General features: G+C 41.9%; 1 protein-coding gene across 1 annotated transcript in view; it reads left to right on the top strand.

The window, feature by feature from the left end:
- The window catches only part of LOC149775209 (atrial natriuretic peptide receptor 1-like), a 194139-nt gene that overhangs the window by 61606 nt on the left and 105640 nt on the right, over positions 1-26893 (top strand). Inside the window, exons 10-11 of the mRNA XM_089944372.1 lie at positions 4005-4117; positions 10031-10192. Of these exons, the coding sequence (XP_089800498.1) occupies positions 4005-4117; positions 10031-10192 (275 nt within the window). The remainder of the gene's footprint in view (positions 1-4004; positions 4118-10030; positions 10193-26893) is intronic.

Genomic DNA, 26893 nt, shown 5'->3' on the forward strand with positions numbered 1-26893 from the left:
TGTTGTTGCTCGCAGATATATTTGAAAATTTCAGAGATGTCAGCTCCGATAACTACGGACTTGACCCAGCATGGTATTACTCAGCACCGGGATTAAGTTGTGACGCATTACGCAAGCACAGTAAAATAAAATTGGAATTGCTGACAGATCCTGACATGTTTTGTTTCATATAATGTGAAATCAGAGGAGGGAAAAGCGTTGTAACAAAAAATATACTAAAGCTAATAACAAGTACATGAACAACTATGATAAGACATTGCCGTCGTTTTTCATAGTTTATTTGGATTCAAATAATCTGTATGGTATGCAATGTCTGAGCTGATGCCGTATGGTGTATTTCATTGGATAAGTGCGGATCAGTTTTCAACGAAACGGATTAAGTTATACCTGATGATATTAGTTACTTTGTTGAAGCTGATCTTGACTATATGGTGAAGCTACATGACGTTCATAACTATTATCCATTTTGTCCTGGGTCAATGTTGATCGATTATAATTTGCTATCAGAGCAACAACGCAGTTATTCGTCTAGAGCTAGCACTGGCGGTGAATCTGTTGTCGAAAACTAGTTCCTAATCTTGACAAACGAAGACATATTTTACATTATAAACATCTTAAACAGGCACTTGATCATATCTGATACTAAGAAAAGTTCACCGTGTGTTACCGTTAAATCAGTCGTGTTTGATGAAAGATTATATCTACTCTAATACTATACGAAGAGCAGCTGCAGCAACAGACTTTGAAAAGAAAACTTCTTTAAGCTCATGAAAAATAGCGTATTCGGAAAGACCATGGAAAATATACGAAAGCGAGTAAATGCAGAAATTGCTAATAGCGCTGAACGTCGAAATAGCTTGTATTATCTGATAATTGTGTTAGTATGAACATTTTTAATGAAAATCCTTTTGCGATACACAAGAAAAAGACAAACATGAAGTTTAATAAACTAATTTAATTTTTGTTGGTATGGCAGTATTTGAGATAATGAAATAGTTAATGTAAAACTTTCATCACATTGTTGTTAAGGTTAAGTGGCCTGATGCGAAATTGCTATTTACAGATACTGATTCGTTCATGTACAAGATAGAGTCTGATGATATATACAAAGAATTTTTATGAACACCGGGATCTGTTTGATCTTTCTGATTATCCTAGAGACAGCGGATATCAATGTAATGACAATAAAAGGTAGTAGGAAAGCTTAAAGATGAAGTTTCTATGAAAATTATAACGGAATTCATTGGATAGCAAAATGTATTGCTTGAAGTTGGCTGATAACAAGGTTAAAAACGGGCAGAGGGAATAAAATAAATATTGTAGGTAAGGCAGTAGGTTTTGACAATTATAGGTCGTAGTTAGGCGGTTTTAGTCTTCATGTCGAACTGATGTCAAAATGATCAAATGGTCAAAAAATTAAGACTGATGTCATAATACAATCTGGTCTTTGCAATAACGATGATAAGAGATAATGTTCTGATGGCATTAACACATTTGCATTGGGATATAAAAATGTGATGTTGAATTTAGCAAAGTAGATGTTTTAGATTGGTTGCTACAGTGAATCTCTGGCAATTTGGAGTGAAATATAAAAATTAGATGCAGTAAAATAGCTAGCAATTACATAGTAATATTTTGTGTGAAATATATAAGTAGTCTTACATAAGGGGTGTTTCTGGATCAAACCCCTATTTTGAAATAAATTTTGTTGCCTCAACGAAGTTTGTATATTTGTTTTGACTAACTTGAGGGGACCATGGGGGTGGAGGAAGATTCATGTGAGATTCAAAATAGGGTTATGGGCCAGAAACCCCTTATATAATACAATTTCGTTCTCTTTCTGCCTGTCTTCCTCTCTCTCTCTGCCTCTGTCTTTGTCTCTCTCTCTCTCTCTCTCTCTCTCTCTCTCTCTCGCGTTTGCAAGAAACTTACAGCGAAATTATTTATAATTTCAGAGAACCGTGATCTCATCATATCTGCTAGCACGTGCGTTGTGATTATGATAATCCTTGTGGTGGTAATTTTCTACATAATAAGGTAAATCACGTCGTTGATGATACAATGCTATTTTGCTATATGAACCAAAGAAACATGTTCCGTTTTGTCCATGTATAAAGCAAATCTTGGTGTTAACGGCAGCGTCTTTGCATAGTGCACCAGCAGGGTCCATTATATTCGTTTGAATTTACACATAGAACGAGCAGCATAAACCCTAAAACATGTTCCAAAACTGAAAATCAAAAATACATAATTTCTTCTTCAAAACGTTACTCGATCATAACATATTAGAAGAACTGCCCATATATCAAAGCCAACCCTCACATGTTAACACTTTTTAGCTAAAAAACTAAACGTTTTCTGTCCGCCCAAGTGGCAATTATATGTAGCGATCTCCCTTGATATGGTTATTGACTATTTGTTCCATGAATACTTCCGCTTGTGACAAGTAGCAAGTTCTCTGGAAGTTTTCCACCTTTAAGCAAGATGGAGGAGTATTCTATTCGAATAGAAGTAGACTACAATTATATATTTCCAAAGTTTTAGTTATATTGCTCTTCGATAAAAATGTTTCCGGCAGTTCACTGTCATCACTCTGCGGTCCTCACACACTTATGCGCCACTGGTACGTACCTGCTGTGTTCTCGACTGCGTTCCCTCATATTCCGATAGCTGCATTTAAATAGCACTAGGTCTGGTGTCTGATATTGGAAAAGTGGTATAAGATCTCTGTATATATTATCCCACTGTCAGATTCATACAGGTAAGGGTTTTGTTTGCTTTACATTGTGCGGCCGGTGGTTATGTATGCAGTCCTATTGAAAATATTCATTTCATTGCCAAATAACTGTCCTTGCTGATGCGGCCCTCTTTTTTTAGCATTTTGTATGTTTTGGTCCCCAGCCAAATAAAGTTCGATGTCCCTGGGATAGGGTGTCATTTAACCTTTCCGATAACTAACATTGTCTTACAGTGTTACGACATTATGACCTTAAACTAAGTAACAGAAAAGAGTGAAAACCAAAAATTTTTTTCAAATTTAGGAAATAATATTTTCCATAGAATACCAAGTGAAAATTTTAAAAGAATAACAACATTGTGAAGTAAATCCCAAATAGTCCAAAAAGTTATGTCACAAGTCCTAATGAATCAAGTTCAGATTAAATTCCAGAGGTATTCCAAGTAAGATCCAGCGCTGAATGTGTTGATGTGCCTGTAGTCTTGAACTTGGTATTGTGCCAATGGTTTGCAGTGTGATGATGTGCCAATAACCTTTTGAGACATTGAATTAATATAATCCAAAATATTATTGTCTGAATCAATTATAATTCCAAATGAATGTTTCTGTCCAAGAATATTATTATTGATGAGCACTTTGTATTTCCAGTGAATACAAATTTGTATAAATAATTGCACCCAATAAAAACTGAATATTACAAATGATTATACTTTTGATGTTATCGCAAGAATGAATAATTTTTCAAGTAAACAAGATTATTAAAACAATATTAAGACACAACATAGACCGAGTATGTAGGTCTAAAGTTCATTTGTTTTTATATACAGTTGTTGCGTTTACCATAGAACAATCACTTATATTGCTGTATACACTATATATTGCGGTCGGATGAATATAGGAAAGTTTTCTATGCATAGTATGGTCATAGTGTCCACTTTTGAGTTACTATAACTGAAGGCGTCGGTGATGTTACTTTTATAGGCAGTCAGTTAGTCTTTCCAACAGTTACAGCTTATTACAAATGTTAATTGAGAGTTCATTTCTTAAATATTAATTTCAACGCTCCGATACGCAATCTGTATGGGCAGCTCTTTTGCAGATAATTGTTATAGTATGTAGCTTTACACGAAGTTCATAAAGTAGGACGCATGCCGAGCAACACATATATGTATTGTCTATTCATTTTAGTCCTACGAATTCAGACCTATGCGTAACCAGAATGACAAACACTCCATATGTGCAGCTTACATTCCATTGCCAATTTTAGAATACATTTCAGACTTGCATCTTTTGGACAGAAGTAAATGTGCAGCAGTGTTAGGGGTACCAAAAGGGAAATCCGCAGAAGCGCACCACAAGGGAAGAGGACGTCAAGAGCTTGTACGCTAGGGTTCTACATAATCGCATATACTGGACGCGAGATAGATATCAAAACAAGCAGTCTCAGTTACTGCCTCGCGCATGAGACTTACGGAACAGCTACACTGATCAATATCACTGCCACGTGCACATCACAAGAACTGGATAACGTCATGCCATCCGAGGTGACCCTGTTCAGTCACCATATATCTCTGATCGTAATGGGCCACTACCACTATCGATAATACAGTATCAGCCAAAGCAAAAACGCTCTTTGTCCAGTTTTAAGAACCCAGGATATACAGGTACTCTCATGGATTATACAAATTGTCATAGTGCAGCTACTCACTCCCTGCGTACGATGTCCAGCTTATTGCCTCAAGTATCCAAGAGATTTTGCTTCAATGTTTTTCTATGCTTTGCCACTCAAATGGAGCCGTATAATTAAAGACAGTTTGGAAATCATCGTATCTATCTCATCACGTTCTGCGAGTTTAGTGAGACATCATCATCCAATTCTTCTCCGGCTACATCGCCGCTAATAGAAGAGACGTCGGGTTGCAAATCACATCGTCGTTATAAAATATTACTTGATGCGCGAAGCCACAGCCATACGGGCTTCAACTCGACAAGTTTTCTTCCTACCGCCACCTGAGTTATATATTCCTCTTCCATCTACAACAACTGCTTGGTCTAACGTTCTGGCATCAGTTGAATATTGACTGAAAATGAAAACATGCTTTCAATTTTTTCCACTGTCTATCAGAGTTATTGACATTATGGGACACTAATATCGTCCATTACGAGACGCAAGCTTTAACGGGCTCTTTTTTCCTCAAAACCTGATCTTCTCAAACTTTAGTCCGCGGTTCTACACGTCCCACACATGACATTTGTATTTGGATTCCCATGAAGTCGACCGAAATATCGCTGCCTTGGGATGACAACGCCATCCTCGGTGTTTATGGATTCTAAGTCTTTTAGCGACTCTCAGCAGTTTGTACGCAAAGTAGCGGCCATGAGCTTCATGCCAGATCAAGCACGTATGGCGATCTTTCAACAGCCGAAACACATCGTATTTTCTCTCACCCCGAATCCCACAGAACATGTGTGAATATCTGTTTCCAGAATGGTCCGCGTCTTAAACAGAGCATCCCAACATACTCATTCTGTTCGATGCCCTAACAGTCTCAGCTACAACAGAGGGATTATCAGGGCAATCAATAAAATCATCAGAGGGACGCTGCTGTGACTCAAGCCACGGGGAAGAGTCATGCCGAATCTTCAACCGTCGAGAGCCACACTTCTCCCAAGCATAAAGAGGGCAATCGTTATCGTCAGCGTTTCTCTCATGGAGAGCCTCTGTATTTTAAAAAGAATGACTTTAAGCCACCTTTATCACAAATCCCGGTAGAGTAAAGACTCCAATTCTTTGCTGGTAAATGGGACAATTTATGCCACGATGATCTATGGACCCGACAAGTGGTTCACGAGGTAAGCACTATCACTGTCAGCGCACCTCCTCCTGTGTCCAGAGATCCTACAGCTACAAGGGAGACATTCTTGGCCCTTTCAACGACCTAAGCTCACTCAAATAATTCATTTGCGCCTCTGGGTTCATGATGGAAACACCATGACCGGTTCTACGAGGGAGTTCACAGTATAGGCTTGCAAGATGCGTATCTGCACGTCACAACTCACACCGCATCTAGTAAGTTCCTAACATTCATCTACAAATACACGGATTACGACTTTTGTGCATTTCTAGTTGGACTCCTTATCAATCCCTGGGATTTCGCTTGATTGGTGGACCAGTAAAATGTATGTAACTCCTTCTCAAAGTTTGGTTTCCTTGTCAAAACGGGATTACCTAACCTCGTTGTCACGGAATTAAATTCTTTTATTTATTGAATACATGTACTCGGGTTTCGATTTTCGTGTACAACGATACCCGAGGGTGATTTGTGTATATTGTGCCGTATTTCGAAATAGTGAGTTCGGTTCATCCCATGCCGCACGTTCGAAGTGCTCTCGATGGGACCAACCGAATGCCTGCAGTGCACAGAATCTCTGTGTATGTGTGTGTGTGTGTGTGTGTGTGTGTGTGTGTGTGTGTGTGTGTGTGTGTGTGTGTGATTTAGATTTTTAACGTAGTATGACAGTTTATAGTGATGTCTAGCACTGGGGGATTATGCCGCAGACATGTAGCATGATGTCCCACCTAGTCACATTATCCTGACGTCAGGCCGACCAGTCCTAACACTAACCTCTTAATGTTGAGCGCCAAGCAAGGCAGCTGTTAGTACCATTTTTGTAAGTCATTGGTATGACTCGGCCGGGATTCGAACCCGCGTCCTCCCGCACAGACTGTGTGTATAAATACCTCACCGTACGTAAATTTCTTAACAATACGGATAAGTCTTGTCAGCCGGCAGTCTGCTTCAAGGACTTGCATATCTTCAGCTGTTGAGCTGTCTAGTGTCGAATGTTCGGAGTGGCCGGAGGATCTAATGTTCAGTGTCTGGACTGTCCGGAGGGTCTAGTGTTCGGAGTGTTCCGAGTGTTTCGTAGTGTTCCGAGCGTCCGGAGTCTATAGCAGCTGTGAAGCTAAACTGTAGCAGCCGTGGAGCTGAAACAGTGTACTGATGACGGAGTGTATCTCAGTACATGTAATTTGTTTGGGGTTCGTAAAATCCAGTGTATCTTTCGGGACTGTAAAGATAAGTTGTGTATCTGTCCCTTTTTTATCACCATAATTTCGCTCTCTGAGTGAATGCATTTTACTACACGAGTAAAATTTTACATCGTTTACTACCTGAGTAAACTATATCCATCGTTTCATTGTCAAATCGTTGTCAACCATTCACTCTTTGTCTTTGTATTTGCTAAATTAATTTATTTGTATTTTTCATCATTACGTCTGTGCGTTATTATGTTAATTAAATCCAATATTTTAATTATATACACACGTACATATTCATAATTATTTGCTCATGCAAGTCATCCATCATTAAACATTGTATTTATATCATCGTTAAAAGTGTTTTGTTGTGAATCCGAAAATCCCACCCGGTTACCTTGTTACACTCGTATCTTCCTAACATTATGTTCATCTATGCAGTGAGTTCAACGCTCAAGTAAATAGAGTATGTCTTCCTCAGAAACGCGTATTAGAAATCATTATAATGATGGCTTTCTTGTTTATTCGGACAACCCAGCACAGAATTATTTCGCCAGTTGAGTTTTCTCAATGCAGCAGCTGAACGTTTAGTCATTGGTGGCCTATGTATGAGCCAATTGCAAATGATTCTGTACAAAAGGAGGCAGAGACTTTGCCAATTGGACAAACATCTCACAATCTGCACAAATATGAGGTGCCATCTTCGGAGATAAGCCAAGCTCACTTGAATGTTGAAGGGGAGATCTTATTCTGTCCGACTACTCCACATTGGTGAATTATTTCAAATCGTCATTTAGATATGTACCCTACATTGGCGTTCTTGCTTGGGATTTTTCATAGCGGTGTCTTCAGCGATAAATTCACGTCCATGTTCGTCAATGGGAAAACACCTTGGATCACACACTTCATCAATTTCGTATCGCCAGGAAATTCGAAGTATTCCATGATTTGCTCAAACAACGACGACAGTAGCTGTTTTACCCCAACCTAAAAATGCTGAAACAGCATAGCTGGATCACAGTAAATATGCCCTGAGGAACAGGAAATTCTCACAACCGGCAGCGGAGAAATCGCTCAACTGAGAAGGACCGTCCACATTAGATGTGTATGAAGGTAAATTAACACTCTTCATACAATAACACATAAAATGACTGCAGTCATCAGTATCTTATAAAGCTAACTTCCTATATGGCTCTTTGACGAGAAACTGGTTAGCACTACACTCAAAGGTTAGCGTTCCACGATCACTAACAACCTGCGTCATCATGAAAGACAGAGTATCTGACAAAATCAATACTATCCAATCTTCTGTCCATGTTTGGTTTCCCACTTACCAGGACGTTGGCCCTTTGCCCAAAAATGGAGTCAATCATGGATACTAAGTTGGTTGTGCAAAATACCATTGGAATCGCTCTCAAGAGACTCATTGGTTTACCTCTCATGTAAGACCAGCATTACCGAACCACAGAATCAGCGATATATAGAGCTCTTTCATTGTACTTGAACCACAAAGAGTTCAGATAAGATTGGTCAGTATTGCTCAAGTTGGCCCCCGTTCTCATTGCCAAGAAAAATCTCCTGTTCTTTGTGAATTAGACCGTTCTAATTAAATTACTGTCTACTGTGGACACTTCATCTCAAGTTCGTTAACAAGACCTAGTGCGAGTCCTGATGTGGTGCCAGAGAAGGACCGAACCGTTACATCGAAAGATATATTAACAAAAACACTCTCGCCCCGGATAAAGTGGTTTATTAGTTCCTCATATAAGAAAATAACCCAAGACTAAATAAATCTGCTTTGCAACTTGGCTCACGAAGTTAAGGCAGTCGCTAGAAATTTTGCATTTGAGCGAAAATGTTTTCTAACTGACATAATCCATAAACTGGACTGGAGATCTTAGTCCACTTTCCCAGGAATTATCTGAGAAGAACCTAAAAGTTTCAGCTGGATCTGATGGGACCTATAGCCGTGGCATAACAAATTAACTTCCTAAGTTGTTTGATAGTTTCGCTAACGTTGCAACATTCACATGATTTGCGGCAGAGAAAAGGTTTGGGTTTATATCCTCCCCAAATATGGAGTCTCTTCTCCAGTCGTCTTAACTAGAAGCTGATTCGCAAACCTTAAAGGACTGGAGATAGTCTCTCCTAGGTAATAGTAAAAATCTCCCTACAGCTCTTACTTAGTCTCCTAAGGTATTATGATCAGGTAACGTATTTGAAGAATAAACCAATATTTTTTTAGTAAAATATATTTTTTCAATAATACTTGGCAGATCATAATATACGTACACCCTCGCAATCTCCTCTCGCTTACATCCATATAGGCAGCGTGCCTTCGGTTACAGTACTAAAGGAAGTATTATAGGGATTTAGCGTCAATCCCTGTGTCCGCGGGGGATTAGACTATCAGTTAATTAGGTGATCAGATAATGTTTATCTTTATGGCTAAAACGTTTAGGCGTGGGGGTGGGGTGGGTGGTGGATTTGCATGGTAGTTGTAGTTTTGCTAAGGTATTATGATCGAGTAGGTATTATTGAAGAAACATATTTTACTCGAAACCATTGGTATTTAAATAATCATTTGTGATATTCTGTTTTAAATGTTTTCTTTCTTTTTGACGAATATTATTTTTTTTATAGATTATATCTGGAACGAAAATGTTTGACTAACACGAGCAGTTGTGTGTGTCATTAATATTCATGTCTTACATAATGCAGGAAACGTCAAATTGAAGAAAAAATAATCAAAATGATGTGGAAAATAGACCTAGCTGAAGTAGAATTGAAGCGGCCGAAGCAAACAGTTGATAGCAACGGGGTATGTACAGTCTTTCCATTCTTGTCTTTAAAGAGAGATAGAGTACAAAACAGAAGATTATAAGTTCTAAAATACATCCAAAGCTTGCCCGATGTTCTCCATTTAGATGCTTTTAAAATTAGAATATTTCCTCTTATCTACAGAAATTAGGCAAAGTCAGTTTTGGGATTTTGTGTTGTGTACTTGTACAGGCTATGAGATCGTGATAATGATGGTAAATTGAAATTGTTTTCATTAATTCAATTACTTACTTACTTAAATTGTAGCTTACTTGGTTGCTTGCTTACTTTGATTTTTACTAGCTCATGAGATTGACCTTTTGATACATTTAATTCTCATAACTATTACACAGTAGGATCATGAGACAGACCTTAAAAATTGAGTGCACGTGTAAACTAATTATACAGTATATAATTTTGTACTCTCGTTTTAGACGATCATCAACTCTGCCTCCGATGGAATGAATTCTACTTACAGCAGTGCCGAACGAAATATGGCCAGAGTTGCACTTTACAAAGGTCAGGTGGTGGCACTTAGAACCGTGAAAAAACATTACTCAGCTCTCCCTAGATCTTCATTGATAGGATTAAACGCGGTAAAATATAGTATTTTTATGTAGGTGTATGTGTATTTATGTATGTGTGTTTGTGCGTGTGTGTGTGTGTGTGTGTGTGTGTGTGTGTGTGTGTGTGTGAGTAGTGAATGGGGATCCTATAGGGTCTATGGGACTTATCATTAAAAATACCCTTGGGACAATATAGGGTCTATGTAAATTTAACATGGAGAAAAATCGTGGGACAATATAGGGTCTATGGGAATTAACATGGCCAAAAATCGTGGGACAATATAGGGTCTATGGGAATTAACATGGCCAAAAACCCCTGGGACTGTATAGGGTCTATGTAAAATTGAAACAGGGAGGGACTCTATTTTTTTTTAATAAAAAAATGAAATAAAAAAAGGGTAGGCAATGGAAAGGCTATCTCTTTTCGAGATATATGGCTGGCCCTGAAAAGGGCCTTTGGGTTTTCTTCTTCTTCTAATTTCTTCTTTTCCTCCACCAAGTTCTTATTTTATCTCCTACACTCTTCTTCTCTTTCTTTTTTTCTTCTCCTCCTCTTCTTTCTTCTTCTCTTCCTCCTCTTCTTTCTTCCTCTTTTCATTTTCTTCTTCTTTTTCAATTTTTTCGTTCCATTTGCGTATTCTTATTCTTTCCTCTTCATCCTCCTTCTCCTCCTTTATCTCTTTCATTACACCACTAATCTTGTCCTTTGCTTTTCTTAAGTTATTAATTTCCATCTTTACACGATGGGGACTATAGGAATAATGGTCTTCAACCAGTCTTATTAGCATCTGTTCCATTATTCCTAAATTGTCTAAAACCTCTTGCAAGGTTTGCATCTTGTCCATTTGGTTACAAGCCATCTTCTTTGTAAAATGGTTCCAACGAAGAACGTGGTGGGTTCTTATACTGAAAGCGCGGACGTGATGGAAAACATCCCCCTGAAAACATAAAATTGATCTTACCTAGATCATGACCAAAAACAACGCGCGGACGTGAAGGAAAACATCCCCCTACTTTCTCATTTCATATAATATAACCCTAACTATACTCTTCACATACGCTAATAAACCCATAATCTACTATTCACACAAACATACCTGAGCTCTTACAAACACAAACACACAAACACATACCCTCACATTTTTAAAAAAGAGTTAGTGTTTATATTCACACTACTCTACTTACTCACATTGGCAAATTAATAGTTATTTCTTTTCTAGAGTATTGGGTAGCCCTGAAAAGGGCTGTTTTTTTCAACTCCAGATGCACCTATCTAATGGTTGCACCTTCCAGGTCTGGCGCCACACACACATCTTTGACTCCAGTCTCTTTTTACTTTTTGTCTTGAGAGTGCAGAGGCGGGATGATTTGCTTCAGCACCCCAATCCTCTGTCTCTGGTATCTTATAAGTCATCCTCTCTCCTATTTTCTTTTCCTCTTCTTCCCTCTCTCTTCTCTCCTCCTCTTCCTTCTTTATTTTTGCTTCTTCTACGATAACCTCCGCTGATAGTTCGTTTACTATGCGCCTGGCATATTCCAGGTGCATCTGGAGTTCTAGCAGCTTCACAATCCTTGTATTCATGTCTTGCTGTTAACAGGTCGACGATGGACCCAACTGACGATTAGTTTTTAATTTATAGTGAAAGCGCGGACGTGATGGAAAACATCCCCCTAAAAAACATAAAATTCATCTTACCTAGATCATGACCAAAAAAAACAACAACAGCGCGGACCTAAAAGAAACACTCACTTACTTTTTATGCTACTCATTCCTATTCTAAAATTTTTTTATAAATCACTTCAATAGACTATTTACATACTCTAATCAATCCAATCTAACCCCAAATATACACCTCAAACACCAAAAAATACATTATTTTAATCTACTATTCACCTTAACTTACTTTAACTTTTACTAACACACAAACACATACCCTCACATTTTTTAAAAAAGAGTTAGTGTTTATTTTCACACTACTCTACCTACACACACACACACACACATTGGCAAATTAATAGTTATTTCTTTTCTAGAGTATTGGGTAGCCCTGAAAAGGGCTGCTTTTTGTTTGCTATAGCATTCTTTTTTAGTTTCTAAGAATGCGATGTCCTCTGAGGATAGACTTTCTGGCAATAGGTCTGCTTCTTCGGAAAGAGAAGAAGAACTCTTTGGTGTCGATACGGCAATCGACAAAGCCTCTGTCAGGTTCAGGTTGTTGCTGCTGTTGCTGCTGTCTCTGAAGTCTGTACTTCTCTGTCCATTCTTCTTTCTCCCTGTTCATTTCTTCTCTGAAGAGCTCTTCTATCAGGTCTTCAGTGATTTTTAACATTCTCACATTCTCTATTTCTTCTGGCTTCGGTATCAGACTGTGTGTGACCCTATGCAAATTCACGTAGGCTTCGTTGAGTTTAGCTAGTTTGGAGCACATCTTCTTAGGAGGATGAGTCGACAATGGATGGTTAGACTAGAAACAACCCCGGTTCTTAAAGTCAAAGCGCGGACGTGAAGGAAAACATCCCCCACACGGTTTTCGAGCCGCAACCTTTAGTGAGTGTCATGAGAGGGATAGTAAGAAATGAAAGAGCATCAATCCAACATTCTTATAGCTAAACAAACCACAAAGGCATTTTTTTCAAAACACAACATTTTTTATTCAAAAATCACTTGACACTAACCAACAACTCTAACATTTTTAACAATAATAACATCAAACAATTTTCTTCAAAACACAAACATTTTTTTCTTCAAATACAAACTACTTTAAACAGGGCTGACAACGTTGTGAATGAAATTGTGATTTCCACTGTTGGAAATCATTAGGCCATTGATAGACACTACGTTTCCTAGCTTGAGACAAAAGATAAGCATAATGGTCACAAAACCATCGATCTACTTTCACATCGTTTCTAGCAGAAGAACGAGGATCGAAATGAGTCACTAAATGTTCTAAGGAATAGCCCAGGCTGCGATGATGCAGAAAATACACACAATACTTTCCACACACCAAGGAATCTGTGCCTTGTAATTTCACATTATTGAAACGGGTGATCTGAGCATTTCTTCTCATAAAGTCAATGATATCGTCTTCCAAAGGGGGTAATCCATACGAATCGAAATATTCCACACATCCTTCTTGAGGAAAGTAGACGGCTACCCAGTGGGTTCCTGGGAGATGACTGTCGTCCGTGTTGATCACGTAAGCTTGATGGTCTTTAGGTTTGCGATGAGGGAGTTCATCTTTAGCACAGACGACAGGATTCCAAGAAGCCGTATACGAACTGTGGTTCAAAAGGTAATGAAGTTCCCAGGTATCCATGTTGTTTTCTTCTTCACAGGTAATAATAAGTCGTCAATTCGATCCTGACTTTTTGCTTGAAAATGTCTGACGAATAAACGGTTATTCGTTCCGTTTCCTCACTCTGATTCAGGAGAGCTTCGATACGATGGATCTCTTGAGTGGTTAATGGTGGACAAGAATGTTCACGCAAGTCTTTATACCACTGGTGCAACACGTCTTTGTCCGAGATGAGACTCCAAGCTTCGTCCAGATACTCGTCCAATTTTTCTTCTTGACTCAACATCAGGCATTTATCTTGTTGAATTTGACTGGGATGATCGTTTTGACATCCATAGCAATTTTTCTTGATCAATTCTGTTATTTTGTCGACCAAGTGTTTGGCAAAACAGGAGACTAAATGGGCTTCTTGTTCTGGCCATCTCGACTTCATCATGATTACTTCTTCTTTTTCCAGGGTCTCCTCACATTCCATCTCCAAAGTTTCTCCACTAGGTAATGAGGGATAACAGTCTTCCATGGTTTCTAGTAATCTACAATGACTTCTCTCAAACTGTTGATTTCTATGGTATTATCGAATTCGGCATACAGGAGGACGTTCACTGTCGCTGGTAGTTCTTTTGCAAACTGAAGTTCCACACGAATCTGACCGGATTTTATAGGGTGGAAATGTCCCTCGTCGCTGCCTTGGTCTGGAGTGAAATCGAAAGCCCACAAAGCATAGCCTCCTGTATAATCCTCATACTCAATGCCGTGACTGGTGTTGGTTCCTAACTGACCGGTGGCTTCGTACAGGGACAAGTACGATCTCAAGTAATTCATTTTTTTGGGATCAAAGTCAGGTTCGAAAGGTCGGGTACACAAGGTCTTGCCATCGCGACTGACTTCGATTTTCTTCACGTTGAAGTGTTGAAAGTTGAAAGGATTTTCACCGAAGGCTCCGTTGAAGGCTGAATTCGAGACCATACCAAGGATTAAACGCTTGGGTAACTGTCCTTGAAACAGATGATCTTCGATCATAGAATGCTGTCCCTTGGGAATGGTGAACGTTTTCACTTCCACGCGACGTATGGGATACTTGGCGGTCGTTCTGCTCAACGTTTGACTGATGTCGTTTCCCACTTTGGGTAACACTTCCACGCGTCGTACGTAGAGTTTGGCCTCTTCGATTTTGCTTTTAGGAGCCTTAGCAGGATCAGCATGCAAATGGAAAGCGGTACTGCTCCGATTCAGTCTCAAGCGGACATTCACCCCGTTCAGCAAATATTTTTCTTGCAACCACATGTCCAAATGCAAACGATCCATCAGTTCTAAACTCTTCTTGTCTAAGATTTTGCTTTCTCTTGCCTCAAAGCCGGAAGTGCTTCCATCCAATTTGTCGAACTTGCCCGCTTCGTCAGGTACGCACAGCACACAGGCATTGAGATGAGTATCCTTGGCATCTATTCCGTACGTCAAGAGATTTTCCAGGTAGGCACGGTAAGGGTATGTATCCATGCTGCTGCTGACTAGTTTGTTATTTAAGTACAAATCCACTGAGCTGAACAAGGAATGCATGAAATTGTTGACGGGAGCTATTTCTTCAGTGTCTTCTACTGGACCATCATCTTTATCTAGAACTTGGACTTTCAAGTACAAGTAACTGCTATTCAGATCGATGTAATCTTCGGGCTGTCCCTTGATTTCAAACTCGATGGGAGCGGAATCGGTCAATGAGGAGACGGGGTGAAATTCCACCCATTGGGATTCTTGCATGGTCATCATGGTGGGGGGCATGGCAAACAGATCCAGTTCCGTCTTGGAACAAGCGCAAGACTCTCGGTGCATCATTTTTTTCCTGTGTTTCAATAATCGAAAACGTCTAAGTCTCGAACGGTTCTTCTTTTCTTGGCCTTTCTAGCTTGAAGTCTGGTGAAAGGGTGTTTTCTTCGTCGTCTCTTTCTGCCTTGTCCTTGCTGAATGCCTGACTCGGTAGCGTGCAGGGCATTTATAGGTGTGTCTCGTCGACCCAAAATGTCTTTGCCCGTTTGCAGCAAGACATTTTTGCCAGCTCTCATGAAGGCTTCTTTAGGGTTTTGTTTGTCGATGATGACATTTTGGAGAAATTCTTTGCCTTGCGTCAGTGCCGCATCTTTCAAGGCGTGCAATCCGCGTGTCACCATCGGTTTCAAGACTGGGGCCACCGAACGAAAAGCCGATTTTAACATATCTCCTAAACCGTGTCCTCGCTGTCGTGCGACCCCTCGGTACACTGGATACATGACTTACTTACGAGTCGTGAGAAAACCGTTTTCGAAAATGGAGTTTCACCGTGACTTTTCCTTTGGTGAATGGAATATTTTGTCCCAAATCTCCTTTTATAGCAATGTTGACCGTGTCCAAATACGACTTGCTGACCGGCAAATAGTGAGGATGGACAAATTCGCGGTGGACGTGATAAGTGTTTCCACCTTCCTCGTCAGCGAGCGTGGCAGAATCCACTTTGAAAGGAATGACACGCAGTAACGGCACGGAGGTGTGTCCCACTACGTTATACTCCACCACATCGGAGTACACAAAGATCAAATTCAGTCCTTGGTTCAGTTCTACCGGGGTACGAAAATACTTGGCAAAAGACTCGTTGTCGTAAATGATTACTTGCTCACCTTTTTGATCAAATTTCTTCCTCATCTCCATGTCTCCACCCAACATGTCAAACAATTCAGGACAAAATGAAATGGACAGGATTTTACTCCGCTCAAATTTCATCGAGAAGCGACGAGCTACTTTGTGGTACTCCATGGTGACACTTTTGTTCTTGACAATCTCAAAAGCTTTCCCGAACACGCCATTGAACCTGGAGGCTATGGCGCTGACCAAATGATGGCCACTGAAATAATAGCCTGGGAGAATGGACAAGTGGTAAGTCCACGTTTTAGTTGTCTCATTATAGGTTTTAATGTCAGACGTGGTTCTCTTATTCAATTCCTGTTGCAATGGCTCGTCATTAACTTCCACATCGAAAAAATTTTGGTTGGGAAGGACATTGAGGACTTGGGTCGGGTGAATCATTTCTACCAAAGCCACTTCCCAATGGGCTTCGTGATCTAAGGGGATGGCCTGAGGTAATTTGGCCGTGTAACAGCACAACGTGTTGTGGGGAAACACCTCCATGGAACTGTCACTGGGTAAAGTTAAGTAAAATTGGTTTTGGTGACTCATAATTCCAGAGTTCTGTGGCTGTCGGAGGGGATATTACTGGACGTCAGAGGCGTGTCTCCGCCCAAAATGGTGTTCTGGTTGTGATTGAAGTGGTGACTGGCACTGGCACTGGACACGAGGTTCCCGGGGTTCCCGTTCGAGGTGAATTTCAGCGAGGGATTGGGAAGCAGGTAACCGATGCAACTGCTCAATAAAATGGTCCACAATTGTTTGTCTCCTTGTTGCAAACTCAAATTGGCAATGGCTGCCCCGATGACACAATACACCACGAAGATTTGACAGAAAAAGACGATTTGCGTTTTAGGCACACGTTCTCCACACCACACCCACAAGGGTTGTTTTTGTAAATCTTGCACAGAAGAACTGGGTGAAGAAGGAGTGGTCGACGTAGCTGCGTCTGCTGTGTGAAAGGGCATGATGGTGATCTTTTTATAGTCGATGACTTGCGAAGCGTCGATCCAAGAATCGAAACTGGGTGGATATCCTTTCCAACGTACTTTGACTTCTTTGACACGTCGTTTGCCCACTTTACGGGTTCTGCGTTCGAGAATGCTTTCGATGTCGTACACGTCGTCTTCTTTTTTGGTGACAAGTTGTAACTCGGGTAAATAAAACGTTCCTTTGAGCACTTCTCCGTTCATGTCTTCCAATTTATAGACGGCAGGATGACGGCCATGCACTCGTTCAGTGACGCGAAACAATTCGGTCGTCCAGTTAGGTAAGTAACCTTTGTCGAAAGTGCGTTTGGTTTTGCCAATGCGCACCCAATTTCCTACGGCCAACACTCCACTTTTCTTGGGGACAGCCCTTGTCAGGGACGTACCGAACAGGCGCTCAAACACCAGCACTTCGTTGTCGGGAGTCACGTCTTGCGGGGCACGTCCAATGCTTCGATGGTAAGATTGGTTGTACGCTTGCACCAGGTGTGGTAAGATGTCGATGTACTTCAGAGTGTGGTGATGCGTAAAATATTTCCACATGCGTTCTTTCAAAGTGCGTTGAAAACGTTCCACGATGCTGGCTTTGGTTTCGGGATTCTCGGTGGTAAAAAAATGAATGTCACGTTTCTTTAATTCTTTTTGGAAAGCTTGGTTCAGAAATTCGGTGCCTTTTGTCCGTTTGCCATCGAAGAGGGTGACGACCGCTTTGTTTCAACACCCGTTATAGGGCTCGCACTAACTCGCTGCAGGATTTGGAAGTCACGGGCACGACCCAGGCAAATTTGGAAAAAACGTCGATGACACAAAACAAATATTTGTAGCCACGATTGTAGCTGGCTAAATGAGAGACATCGGCTAAATCGGCTTGCCATTGATGATCGATGCCTTCCACTCGGGTGCGACTTCTGGCAAACTTGCGTCGAATGGGTTTGTGTAAAGTGTAGGTAGCTTGTTCTTGTAACCATCGTTGCACTTGAGGTAAACGGAGACTTTTCAGTCGAGTTTTGGCAGCACGATACAATTTTTGAACTCCTGCGTAACCTGCAGGATGGGAGGGATCGTAGTAAATGATGGCTAAGACCTTTTCCATTTTTTATTTTTTGTGTTGATTGGTGTCTTAATAAGGCACCCACTCTTGGAAGAGGCTACTCTTTTTCTCTTGGGGTATTTTCTTGGATTGCAATGCTTTGCGTGTGCGACCGGCAATAGGTGTTGAAGAGGAGGAGGATGTCTGAGCGGGGGATATCGGTTCTTGTTTCACTTGTGTCTTCACTTTCTTTTTCTCTTGTGATGAAGAAGGGGTGACCATCATCTTTTTAATCCATCCAATTCTGGAGGTAGGTGGTGTTGTTAACTTCTGTACTTTTTCTGGTGGAGTTTGAAACCCTTCTTCTTCTTGTCCTTTTTCTGTCTTGACCACTGGTACTAGTACTGGTACTGGTGATGGTGCTGGACTTTTCATCAAGGTCTTAAAATCTTTCAAAGTGGGTAGAGCTGTTTCGTCTAAAGCTTTCTGGTGAAAGAGTTGCAATCGTTGCAAGAGTTGACCGTACTTTTGCGATTTTTCTGTTTCGGACAAATCTTGGCGATCCATCAAGGACTGCAATTCGTGTTGTAACTGGGACATCTCGCTCAAATGGGGATTGGGAGGTAAATGCGGGGTGCGTTGTTCTTGCCACCGATGATATTCCATCCATCGTTTGTAAGGCACTAAAGCTAGTTTTCGTCCTTCCATGGGGTTGTCAGGGGTCGATTCTGAGATCTTGGGACTTCCGAGGGCCTTTTTATCTTGCTCCCACCAGTCCTCCCAACATGGTTCCCAAGACTCCTTTCAGTATGGGACCTAACAAGAGAGGCAAAATGCCTCCACGTTGCACTAACATCTTCTTTTTTTGACGAATGGGAATTTTTTTTCGAACCATTTTCCGAAGAACGTGACGATGTTTGCCTAAGCATTGTTTCTGGTGTTTGGACAAAGGGATCGTGCCTTTCAAAACGTTCAAACAACATTCGCACACGGTATCGATGACCTCTTTGGAGGCCGTTTGAATGAGTTTTTTTCGTAGGGGTGGAGAAGCTTTGGACAGGACAGATAACAGGTCCCCATGTTTGGCTAAACGTGGTGGTAGTTCTTTCCTTTTCTTTCCTTGGGGTTTTCTGGAGGGTGACATCTTTGAGTCTTTAGGAGCACCAAAAGAACACTGATACCCTACTTGGTCACAGGTCTTTTTTATACTGGAACGCGTCGCCACTGATTGTCTTTACGGCGTATCAACTTCATGACAGGCATGACACGTCGTGCAGGGGTACGTAACGGACTAAATCGAGTCAGTTCTTGCTTGGACAAATCCAGTAAACTTTGTAACATGCCCGATCTTTCATGGACTTTGATTTTGGGAGAAGGTACTTTGTGAGCAGCAGCCACTGCCACTAAATTGGAGGGTCCTGCCACTGGGGAAGTTCTTTTGGGGGTCATCAACGGAGAAGTTCTTGGTGTGATTAACGTCTCCAAGTACTCTTCAGTTCCTGGTGACATCAACGGAGAAGTGGATAAACGTGAGGCTGTCGGAGACACAGTCACCGCTGTGGCAGGTCGTGGTTTGCGAGTGTAAGGCTGCGTCCTGGCCGCAGTGCCTCTCTTGCGACTAGTTTTCTTCTGTGGACTTTTCTTTTTCTGGGGACTTTTTCTCTGTTTCTTTTTCTTGGGGCTTCTTTTCTTTTTCCGGGGTGGTGTCTGGTAAGAGGAGGGTCCCGCCACTGGAGAAGTTCTTCTCTTTGGGGACCTGGTCTTTTTCTTTTTCTTCTTGGGGCTTCGTTGGACTTTTGTCTTAGGGATAACTTTGGGGGCATTAGGATCCCATCTTAAGAGTGAGCGAATGATGACCCCTCCTAGAGTTCCGCTCCCTCCAGGTTTCAAAATGATTTGTTTTTTGGTTTGAGTGTCGATGCGGGGATCGGCCAGTTGGACCAAAGCGACTTTGTTTCGATCGAAAAAGCGTTTGGTTTGATGAGGAATCTGAATGATTCCTTGGAGTAATTGACGTGCCGTCACCGTGAACCATCGTAAGACTTCTTTGAGACTAGCTTCTAAGACACGAGCTCGTGTTTGTGGATCTTTAAATCGACTCATGCCATACAAGGCACGAATCAATTTGACGGGAAGATGCGACTGAAGGGACGTCATGTTCGCACTGAGAGTGAGACAGACGAAAAAGGGTCTGAGGTTTTTATAGATTTTTTGATGGGGAGTGAAATGAAGTCGAGGACGGAGACGTGTACAGGACAGGCCCTCCGTCTTGGCACCAGTGGTGAAACAAGTGGGTACGAAATCGCAAATCCTCGGGGGTCGTAGGTTTCAAATCGACGAGTAAATAGGCGTGTGGCGTTTGAGTGGCATCGTCGTACGCCTGAGTCAGCCAAGGTGTTCCTAACTGTTTGGCTAAGACTTGCACTTGCGATTTATCTCGAGGGCTTTTAAACAAGACCACGTAATGCGCATTGAGACTGATGGTACGATGGGCTTTACTTTGTTGAAACAAATTTTGGGTGATGTAAACGACACTGGCATTACGGTGATGCCCTTTGCGCGTGAACCACAGTTTAATTTCTTCTTCGTCTTCTCCTAACATGTCGTCGAAAATGACCAAATGGGTTAGACGGGAGTCAGAGACGATGCCGTCGTCTTCTTTAGGAATGCCTTCCACAAACACGATGGAATCGCCTTGACTTTCTCGCAAGAGGCTGTACGCCGATTGCCACTCTTTGTAACACCACACGATCCGTTGAGGGGGCCGATCGATCAAATGATGTTTATGTTCGATCAAACGTTTGACGAATTCGGTTTTGCCTGAACCGCTAGGTCCAGCAATGAGCATGTTAAAGGGATGGCGAAGATACAAAGCCTCCCAACTGGCACGATCTAAGTGTTCGTCGATGACTTTGACAGTAGAGGAAGAGGGAGCAGAGACAGCAGAGGTAGCCATGGTGTGAGAAATGTCACTTGTGACACGAAAACAAACAAGACAAGAGTTTATATACTTTTTCAGAACACGTTTATTGAATGTTTCAAACATGAATACGAAAGACAAAAATACATAAAAGCCAAAGGCTTAAGTACAAGGATAAAAGGCACATGATAACTATGAACGTGGAATAAACACAAGTGTCTGTACAACAACATGTTTTGGGTAATGTTCTAACCAGTTCTATAGTAGGGGGTAAGGTCACCCAAGTGTCCTCCCGAAAGGGTCTTTCAGGCCTGTCCACGACAGTCCTGTCCTGGGTGACGGGTTCTTCTGGCACCGTCACTAACACGGGTTGAAAAGTAACTTTTTTCCTTGAACAACTCTCGTGCATACTGGGCCACTTCTTGGGTCCAAGCCTCAAAACCTCATTCTTTCCAGGCACGGACATCTGTCCAATGGGGATGTAAGTCACAAGCTACACACACATTGTCATACACGTCTTGGGTAGCTAAAAGTTGACGAATCTTTTTTTCCTGTTGAGGTCGAGAAGTATCCAGATGAAACCGTAAGGCTTTGAGCAAAAGAAGTTTTTCGTGACCATTTAAGGCCATGGAGGTGGTAAGTACTGATCGTAAAGAGTCCACAAAAAATCGGCTGGTAAACGAAATCCCAGAAAACAAGTCACTAAGACACACACCACTTGTCGTCCCAAATTGAATGGACACAGTTCTTGTAATAATCGATGGTAATGATCCACAGTTTGAATATGGTCATTGAGTTCCTTCCACGGAATCTGTTGGATGACATACGACATAAGTCGTGGCATAGCAGCCTGTTTTTATAGTCTCTTTGTTTCGAAAAGAATACACGTACTTTCTAGCCAGTGATCTTCGTTCTCCAGTTGGGAATGTAAATCTTGCACACTGTAATCGAAACGTCAGAGTTCGATTAGAAGTTTCCTCTTCCGCTAAGTAGATTCCACGTAACAAATGTTGGTAATCCTTTACCTCGTCTTCCTCAAGGGGTTGCTCTAGGTGAATCTCGAAGTAACCAAAATGATCAACACGTGAATCATCGGGGGCCTGGAAGTATTGAACAAGGTCTGACCATTGAAACAATTTCTGACGAATCAGTTCTCTTATACCATTCAGGTACCAGTGGTTAAAGATCTGGTGACGTAACGGATGCAATTGTTCTTTACGTTTCACTTGTATTTTCACCAGCTCTCGGTAAATCCTTTCTCTCAAACCCTCAGGCAAGCCCAAAATGTTCTCTTGTAAAGTATCCATAAGTATATACACTGTTTTTGGAATCGTTGGGTGGTGGCCAATAGCCTCGTTTACCTTTGTGCCTAATGTAATATCCACTCATAATCAGTCTTCTTGTACTTTGGAACATAGCATAATTTAAAAACGGACGAATCACTTTGAGTTTGCGTTTCACTTGTATTTTGATCAGTTCTCGGTAAATGCGTTCTCTCAACTCCACAGGCAAAGCACGAATGTTCTCTAGCAAAGTATCCATGAATAGGTCATACTAAATCTTCTTTGGTCTGACACAAGAAATGTACTCTTTGCACAAACATGGTTTTACTTCAGTGTCGAATTTAAATCGTTCAGTCACTAATCGACACATTACAATTCGTTCTAAAGTTTCCTCTTTCACCAAGTTGACATTGTGTTTAAGATGTTGGTAATTCGTTAACTCTTCCTCTGGAATTCGATGCAGTACGTTTACAATGATGTAGGTAGAATCGTCCATACCAAACCAATCCTTTTGAAAACTAGAGGATCGTTGATCAATGTCTGTCCGATGGAACACTTTCAATTGAATCAATCCTTGTATACCCTTCAGGTACCAGTGGTTCAAACACCGGTGACGTAACGGATGCAATTGTTCTTTACGTTTCACTTGTATTTTAACCAGTTCTCGATAAATGCGTTCTCTCAACTCCACAGGCAAAGCACGAATGTTCTCTTGTAAAGTATCCATGAACAGATTATTATGGTAAGAAGTTACTTCAATGTCTCGGTCCCACTAAGGGTAAGTAATGACAATTCGGTGACCATCGAGCATGTTCTACGTAGGCCGAATCTTGCGGTTCCCAGTGGTGAAGTGACACACCGCAACTGAAGCACTTGACTTTATCTCCTTCGCCCAAGTAGAAAAATCCGGCTCTGGCTAATTCTTCGGGGGTCGGTCCTCCCAGATACTTAGGCCATTTTCCTTTGAAGGATTGAAGACGATTTTCAAAGTCGCAGTATTCCGACAAACGCACAGGAAACGAATATTCGTTTTTCACAGGTTCGTTTCGATGAGGGTTGGGTGACAGGAACAGGAGTTTGCTCAGGGCTGGATGACATCCGTAGGGGGGTAGACGTGAAGGTGAACATTCCCCTTTAAACCCGGTAAAATGTCTAAGAGGACGAGCGGCATCACTTTCGCATCCCTCAGGTTTGACACGCACAGCATCACTTTCCATGACAGGGGTAGTGACACTAAAGTTCCCATGATGCTTTACGGCATCGCTCAGGTCACAACGTACAGCATCAGTCCCATCGCAAGGCTCACAATCGCACTTGTCTGCAAACTCCGTTACGCAATTACAATGGTAACCACATGGACAATCGCAGTTTCCTTCCGGACATTTTCCGTCGCAATGCCTGGGTCTTATCCATCCAATATTAGTCACACTAGAGGAAGATACAACTTTTTTACAATCCCCAAACTGGAACGATGTCTCTTTCAAAGTATTCATCTTGTTCGCTCGATCTTGGTAGTCACAATGAACTATCGATCTTGACCATAGCCCCCTTTTTATACTAGTCGCAATGCAGTCTCCAGCATGTACATCTTTCCTTTTTTACGTTTTTTATGTCTTGTTTCGGAAGGTACCGTCTCTAAGGTACCGTCAACATTGTACCGTAGTGTGATGGGTGGAAAGGCCAAAGAAAGGTAAGGGCAGTACGGAGACCATCGAGTATGTTCCAGAATAGCTGAATCTTTATAGATACATAGATCCATTCGTAACTTCAGTCCGCAAGCGAAACACTGTACCTCGTATCCCAATCCTGACTCAGGTCCCAAGTAGACAAATCCTGTTCTAGCTAAAACATGCGAAGAAGGTAATCCTTCCCTATCCGTAGGCCATTTCTGAAACGTGTCCAATCGACGGGCACAATCACAATAGTCGGGTAAGAAGACTGGAAAATGGTAGGGTTTGAACTTGGAGTTCTCATCGGGTTTCTCACTCGATTCTTGCTGTGGCGAAGTCATCTTTCTGGTGGGTGACTATCCTCTTACAACCAATGTTTTATACTAACGTGTCCATACGGTAAGGTGAAATGATTGGGAAGTCGCACTCGCTTCTGGTACACGATTTGATAAACTTTTTCCAAAGGTCGACTGACGATGTGGTGAGTGGGTAAACGTACAATCTTGTTGGGTTGGTGAGTGGTCACTTTAAAGTTTCCATCCTCTCCCGATTGCAAGGCTTCTTTCAATACCCCAAAGTTGACCACTCGACTGGTACGATAATTCAGAGTCAGTCCTTTCACTTTGCACGTTGTGTGCACTTCTCCTTGTTTGTCCCGGTATTCGTAGCCGTAATTTTTGGGACCGCCACTGACGAAACTTAGAATCTTGTCGTCGGATGCTCGTCTGTCCAGGCTCCTAAACGGTCTCCTTCGATGTTAGGGTGATGTTGAATCGGGTGATGGATGTAAATGCAACTGTCCGTGTCAAAGTACAGGACGCGTTCCCCTAACAGTTCTAAAGCTTCGGACAATTTTAATGGGCTGTCACGTAAGCCGCAATGATGACATTTCCAAAAGGGTCGTCTTGTACAAAGTCCAGATCTTCTTCGTAATTGACCAAGATCAAATTCTCTCGAACGACGTCCACGTGTTTCATGTATTTGGTTTTGTCGTGAATCATCTGGAAGTAGCGGGAAGGTTCTGTCAAATATTCCGTCTTGGGTAAACACGGTCGTTGTGCCATTTTACCCCACAAGCAATTTAACATCACTTTGGCAAACGATCGCCTGCCTTCGTTTTTCTCGATGTGGTCTAAAGTGATGCCTTCTTGTTCGTAGTATTTCTCTTTGAATTGTATTTGGTCTTCGGGAGTGTGACACCAGGAAGGATAGCCGCTGGCTTCTTGCTTCAGTTTCAAAAAGGCATCCACGTAGTCTGCGAAAATGCCTTTCTGCGTGGGGTCACCCTTGTGGTATTGTTGTGTCTTGGGAAAGTGGCAAATTTCGTACACTTCTAACAGTTGGTATCCCATGTCCAGAGCTTTGAACAATTCTACGCTGACCCAGGTTCCCGTCAAGGCCGATTCTTCCTGGCTGTGATCGCAAGGTTGGTCTTGGTTGCACGTTTCGGCACAAGTACGGCACAAGGGAAACATCAGTTTGCCTTGACAATGGTGAGGTAAGACGGGATGGTATAGGTTCGTGGGAGGCAAAACTTTACACTTGATCAAGCCTTCGTATTGTCGAATGTTTTTCAGGTCGATGTGTTCCGTCAGCAATTGCGGGTGCCCTACAGGAAAGCGACAATATTTGCACACGTAGGGATACAGCGAACACACGTCCAAGTATTTGATTTCTTCTCCTTTCTCTTCGTCGGCTTGGTACAGCAAACAGGTGGCATTGGTCCTTCCTCCGTACAAACTATCCCTCGGGTCCAGCGGGTCCATGAACTGGTAACTTTCCACGAGACGTTTAAACTCGGGATCGGTTTTCATACGGTGATCGTACTCGTGTTCCCACATTTCCACCACTTGGTATCCTTCCTGTTCTAACTTTAGGCGCCGCTGACAAGTGTCCTGGTACAAGTCTTCCATGGTTCGTTGCAAAAACTGATTTTAGTGCCACGGTCAGGGTAACAGACGGGACATCCGTGAAATAAGCAACCGTTAAACTCGTACACGATCTTGGGGTTTTCTAAGTCCCAGCCATCGACCGAATACGTTCCGATGGTCTTTTCGCCCCCTCCGTTGCGGGCATGCTGAATCCACTTGTCTTCCTTGTCGCACAAGTAATGTAACCAACGTAGGGCTTTGACCGAGTATTGACGTTTGACAAAGTGGGTCGTTTGAGGACTGATGACAGCCACGGTGTTTTCAGGCATGAATCGTTGTCGATACACTAAGGAACACGCTTTGGCAATGGTGCAAGCTTCTTTCAAAGGATCGACCCCTCCGTGTTCCATGAACAGTTCTCGAAATTTTCCACAGCAACGTCGTAAAATGTCCACGTCGGAACGACAATACTTTAACATTTCTTCCTGAAAGTCGAAAGGGTCCGAGGCGTGAGCCTGGTACCAAGCGTAGAAAGCTTCTCGTTGTTCGGAACGCATGTTGTCGGGGTCGTAATAGTAAGCCTCGGGCAAATGGGGTAGAACGGCGTGTTGATTGGCTTCCGTATTGAAAAAGTGTGGAAAGTACCCTTTAGCCATTTCTGTCATTCCAAACGTTTTAGGCATTCGACTCAAAGGCATGGCCAAGTAACTCATCGAATCTTTAAACTGTACTTGTCCCACTTGCATGAAAATGATTTTGGCTCCGTTCAAAGTGACTTTAGGACGTTCGGTGCCTTGTTCCGTAGAGTACCTCAAAAGAAACTGTCCATCGTATCCGGAGAAATTGTGAGCCATCACCGTGGCATGACGATGACAATCTCCATAAAGTTCGATGTCCTTCTGGCTCCACGTCTTGTCGATGGGGTCTAAGACCCATTGGGCAAAATCGGCTAACGTGTTCGGTCCCCGAAAGATTTTTTCACGCCCTCCAGGAATCTTGCTACAGTGAGGGCAATGACTGAAG

This window comes from Sinohyriopsis cumingii, chromosome 19 (assembly GCF_028554795.1).
Source record: "Sinohyriopsis cumingii isolate HCF-2022 chromosome 19, ASM2855479v2, whole genome shotgun sequence".
Lineage (NCBI taxonomy): Eukaryota > Metazoa > Mollusca > Bivalvia > Unionida > Unionidae > Sinohyriopsis > Sinohyriopsis cumingii.